This window comes from Anopheles aquasalis, chromosome 3, assembly GCF_943734665.1.
Source record: "Anopheles aquasalis chromosome 3, idAnoAquaMG_Q_19, whole genome shotgun sequence".
NCBI lineage: Eukaryota > Metazoa > Arthropoda > Insecta > Diptera > Culicidae > Anopheles > Anopheles aquasalis.
Window position 1 is genome coordinate 54,553,549 of NC_064878.1, and position 5,000 is coordinate 54,558,548.

Genomic DNA, 5,000 nt, shown 5'->3' on the forward strand with positions numbered 1-5,000 from the left:
CGGGAGTAACAGATAGGAAGAGGAAAGCCAATTGCAGTCTAAACGAAACAGTGTTCCCGGTGACTTCCGGAGCAAGTTTCAAGGTGTCCTAGCAATTGGGTCTAATTGGTGCTGTGTGATCCCAGTCCCCCCAGTTTCCAGCGGAATACTAAATGGATTTACTACCGGCAAAGGGGCAAAAGATATCATTGGAGGAGGAGTCCCGTCCCTCGTTCCCTCCCCTTTTCCCTTTGCATGCTTTCTGACCTCACATCAGACGACCTCTTCGTACGTTAACGCGTGCTATCATCATCCTGTGGTGTCTTCTGTTATGTTGTGTACATTCTAGTTCTAGATATGCAAATAACATTCCAAACAACAGGGCCTGTGTGTCCGCCAACACACATAAACCCCACAAACATAAACATGTATCGTTTCATTGACGTCATGGTCCGTTCATGCCACGCTCTAACTCAAAACCTTCTCTTACGTTTCCCTCATCAATTAACAGATCAAACCAAAAATGTTCAACAAACACCACCTCGTCGTCGGTCGGTGGGAGCGCAGTGAACGCTGGAAGCAACGCTCCCGGAAGCACGACACCGTACGGTGGTCCACCGTCGTACTGCCGGAATCCGCTCTCGATCGGTGACTCACATCCGCTACCATCGGAAGGTTCACCGGCCAGTGCCGCCCCGTCACCGATGCAGCCATCGTCCGTATCACAACCGACTTCGGTTCCTTCGGGCGATCAGGTATGGATAGATCAGAGACAAGATCTTTCGTCATGGCATGACTAACGTTTGTTATTCGTTTTTTTTGCAGCTCATCACCCTATCACCTCACCCGCCAGCCTCAAACAATCCACGGAGCGTGCAACCAGGCACCCCGTCCTGTCTGGACCATCTGGACAAGAACACACCAGCACCGACACCGACCGATCAGCATGACAGTAAGAGCATTACGGTGTCACCGTACCACACACCGTCACACCCGGGTGGCAGTGGTCCCGGTGGGACGGGTGGTAGTGGCGGAGGAGGAGGAGGAATAGGGGAACAGCTACAACAAGGCAGCCAGCAGCAGCAGCTGCAGAACCACCAATCCCAAAGCGGCCCTAATGCTGGCAGTAACAGTGCGAGCAGCAGTACCAGCAGCAGCTGTAACAGTACGGCCAGCACTCACAGCAGCTCACTGAAGGCATCACCACGGAATGCCGGTGCTGGTGGTGGATTGAAGGTACGCTCCGATATGTCACTGGGAGCATTATCGTCGTCCGCAACGGCGGCGGCCGCAACATCGGTGGCAGGCAGTGGTGTTGGCGGTGTGCCGATGACACCGAGCATACACAGCGTGTACAGCACCGCGCACCAGACGGCCGTGGCCAACAATCTGGCCAGCAAGCGGGAATCCATCCTGCAGATGCTACAGTCGCTGAAGCGACCGTCACTGTACTGCAAGGACTACGAGACACTGCAGAGCGAAGACATTCCTAGCACATCGCAGCTACTCTACGACTACACGTCGGTCGATGCTTGGTAAGAACAGTGCAGTGAATGCTGGCCACGTGTGTCGGTATGTGTGATTGGCTACTTACGTTTGCCCTTTCTGTGTCTCTCTTATACTACAGGATGAATCACCCGGTAAAGCGGATGCGATTTGCACCGGAGGTGCGTCAAATCCGGAATCTCGATCTGTACGCTAACGAGCGCACCAACTTCGGCGCTGGCAGTAACCTTGTGGGGGGAGGCTGTAACAGTTTACTGATGAGAGGCCTGGAATCTGGCACTGAGGGCCTGTCGAATCACCATCTGCACGGTGCTGGCGGTCTTGGTCTGTCCGGTGGTTGCGGCGATTTGACAACGAGTAACGGGGCCACCGGCGGACAGTCGGGGCAAGCGGCGGGAGGCTTACTCGGGCTCGGGCAGATCAAGATGGAACTCGGTTGCGATGGTGGCAGTACTCCGAACGGCGGTGGGACGTCCGCTGGTGATCGTGTGAATGGATCCGGGGGCGGCGGCGGTAACGGAGGAGACACCACGTTACTTGGCGAGCACGAGATTAAGAAGGAGAAAGACGACAAAAGTGCCAGCGGGTACAGCTTGCTGACGGATCAGGATCTGCAGCCATCGATCGACGATTTGAATCAGATCTTCGACGACGGTGGACCGTTCAACGATGATGCGGACATGCACAACACACCGCCCGGGTCGAACAAGAGCAGCAGCGGCAGTGGAAATGGGTTCTCGGAGGAAGGCAAACGGTACCCCCATTCGAACCACCATCACGGTGTCAACACCGGTATCCTGAGCCCGAAAGAGCTGTCGCAGATGTTCCCTACACCGCCGAGCCTCGATCCGCACCCGAACTCGAGCCCCGGTGGTGGTGGTTGCCTGTCGGACGGTGGCATCGTGATCGATACGATGGTCGACCTGCAGATGTCACTCTCTTCCGGTGGTATCGGTGGTGGTGGTGGTGGTGGTGGTGTCGGTGTCCATGGGACCACGCTGGGAAGCTTGCTGAGTGGGCCAACCGTACCAACTGTACCGAACTTAGGCAGCCCACAGGAGGAACCGATTGACGATTGGTCGTTTGTGTTTCTACCACCGACGGTGTGCCCGTACGTGGGCTCTTCCAAGTATGCACCGCTAGCTAATCTACCGAGTCAGCTGGCACCACCACCGTCGTCGTCATTGGTCGGAACCCCGGGAGCAACCAATCTCGTGTATAAATCGACGCGCCAGAAGCAGAAGGAGAAAGCGGCCGAACGGGAGCAGAAACAGAAACAATTACGGGAGCAGCACCAGGAACGTGACACGAATGGCGGTGACCAGCAGCAACAGCAGCAGCAGCAGGGCGCACAGGATGGACATAGTACCGTCGCTGTCAGTGCGACGACCGGAGTGCCACCATCCGGAGGAAACACCGGTATCATCAGTTCACTGCTCGGCACACCGGCCGGACTAGTCGGGTCTGGTGGACTGCTGCCGATGCTAAAGCAGGAACCAGCGTCCCTGATGGTACCGCAACCACTTAGCACACCGAATTCCATGCTCGGTGGCCTGAATGGTTCGGCGAGCCATCCCTACTCGAACCCACCCTCGCAAGGAGCCCAATCACAGCAACTGTCGCGACCCTCTTCGGTGAATTCCCTTCCCGGTGGTATCGTTGGTGGTGGTGGTGCGGCTGGTATGATGAGCCCTTCCCCGACGGGTGCTGCTGGTGGTGGTGGAGGAGGAGGTGGAATGTACCATCCGACGATGGGCGGTGGCATACCGGTGCCATTGCGCCAGGGCATGTCACCGATTTCACCGGCCACCCCAGGCGGTTCGATGCGTGTACCGACACCGGGCGTTCCGCTACCTTACCCTTCACCATTGGGTGGCGCCGCTGCTGGCAGTCCGAATCCGATGGCATTCCGGCGTGCAACACCGTTGCTACCGCCACCACCGTACGATGTGGCCATTGCCAGCCCGGCCAATTCGTCCTACCACACCAAACAGTTCCCGCTCGATGACGCTGGACGGCCTGGATCGCGCGGTCCTCTCACACCCTCGGGAGCACTAGGGGGTCCTGGCATGGCTGGAATGACCCCTGGCGGTCCTGGAGTCGGTACCTCGACAGTGAATGGATTCGGTGGTGGTGGTGGTGTTGGTGGTGCGACTGGAATGGTGAACAGCGTGACCGGCACCGGCCAGGGAATGCAAGCTGGCTGTGGTGGTGTTGGTGCGCTGCGATCGACAACGATCGAAGCGAACGCGCTGCTAGTTAATATGCTGCTGTACGATACGGCGCTGAACATCTTTCGGGATCATAACTTCAAAAGCTGCACGCTTTGTGTGTGCAATGCGGGCGCCAAGTGTGTCGGCAACATCCGTGGTGGCGACAGTGGACTCTACCACGCCCTGCCCGGTACCAATTGGATGGACTCGGTGGTGGCCGCCAACAACGGTAGTGGTAGTGGTGAACAGGACAGTACAGTAGCAGCGAGTGGAAGTGGTGCCAATGCCAATCGTAACGCCAAGATGCCCGGTGGTATGTTGGCGCATCTAGGGCTAACTGGTGGTCCGACGAACAGCAGTGGCAGTGGCAGCGGCAGCAACAACGGAGGAACATCGGGAACCGTCACCATCAATGCGGACAGCCTGCAGAATGGGTACCTGGATGAAGATCCGATCGATTGCCAGTGTGGTTTCAGTGCGGTCGTCAACCGGCGAATGGCACACCGGGCCGGTCTGTTCTTCGAGGACGAGATGGAGATAACGGGCATGGCGGAGGATCCGGCGATACACAAGAAGAGCTCACTGTTCGAGTTTCTCAACGGTACGGCCAAGGCGATCAAAGCGTCTGGAGATGGATCGTCGGCTGGAGGAGCAGGAGGAGCTGGAGGTAGCAGTGGAACAGCGGGCGGTGGCACCGTCACCGTCAACGCCGCGAACAGCTGCGAAAGTTTACCGCTTACGCTAAAGGTGATGGATCTGCTGCGTGAACAGTGCTCGATGGTGCAGAGTTCAAGCAATTCGATCCACCGTGCCGTTAGCCGGTATCGGGGACCGCTGTTTGGTCGAGGTGCGGACGCGGCCACCGTGCATCTGCTAGAGTACGTGGACGCGAACGATGTGATCAGTTTGGCGCTGGAGCAAGGCCGACTGCAGGCAATCAACGAGAGCAAGCACCTGGACCAGCAGCTCGACCAGCAGCAACCACCTGGCTCGGTGACGGGCGGCGGTGGAAGCAACAGCAACAGCAGCAGCTCGTCTGCCAGTGCACTGGTGGTGGCGAAGGGCGGTGGCACGTTGACAAGGGGTACGATGAACGTGCACAAATGGCCGTTCCTGCGGGCCGGCGGTCCGAAGAGCAATCAGGACATTGTGCGGATGATGAAATCGATGCAACCGCTGCTGCAGGACGCGTTCCACAAGAAGTGCACGACGCGGCTCTGGGACGCACCGTACACGATCCAGGGACCGCTGACCTGGCGTCAGTTCCATCGGCTTGCCGGACGAGGCACGGGCCAGTGCGAA

The 5,000-nt window shown here is 57.9% G+C and overlaps 1 protein-coding gene across 4 annotated transcripts in view; it reads left to right on the forward strand.

The window, feature by feature from the left end:
• The window catches only part of LOC126578237 (mediator of RNA polymerase II transcription subunit 13), a 43,522-nt gene that overhangs the window by 31,805 nt on the left and 6,717 nt on the right, over positions 1–5,000 (forward strand). For all 4 annotated transcript variants that reach the window (XM_050240591.1, XM_050240590.1, XM_050240593.1 and 1 more), the window contains 3 exons: positions 491–734; positions 805–1,514; positions 1,607–5,000. The exon at positions 1,607–5,000 is cut by the window's right edge and continues 826 nt beyond it. In XM_050240591.1, coding sequence (XP_050096548.1) covers positions 491–734; positions 805–1,514; positions 1,607–5,000 — 4,348 coding nt within the window. The remainder of the gene's footprint in view (positions 1–490; positions 735–804; positions 1,515–1,606) is intronic.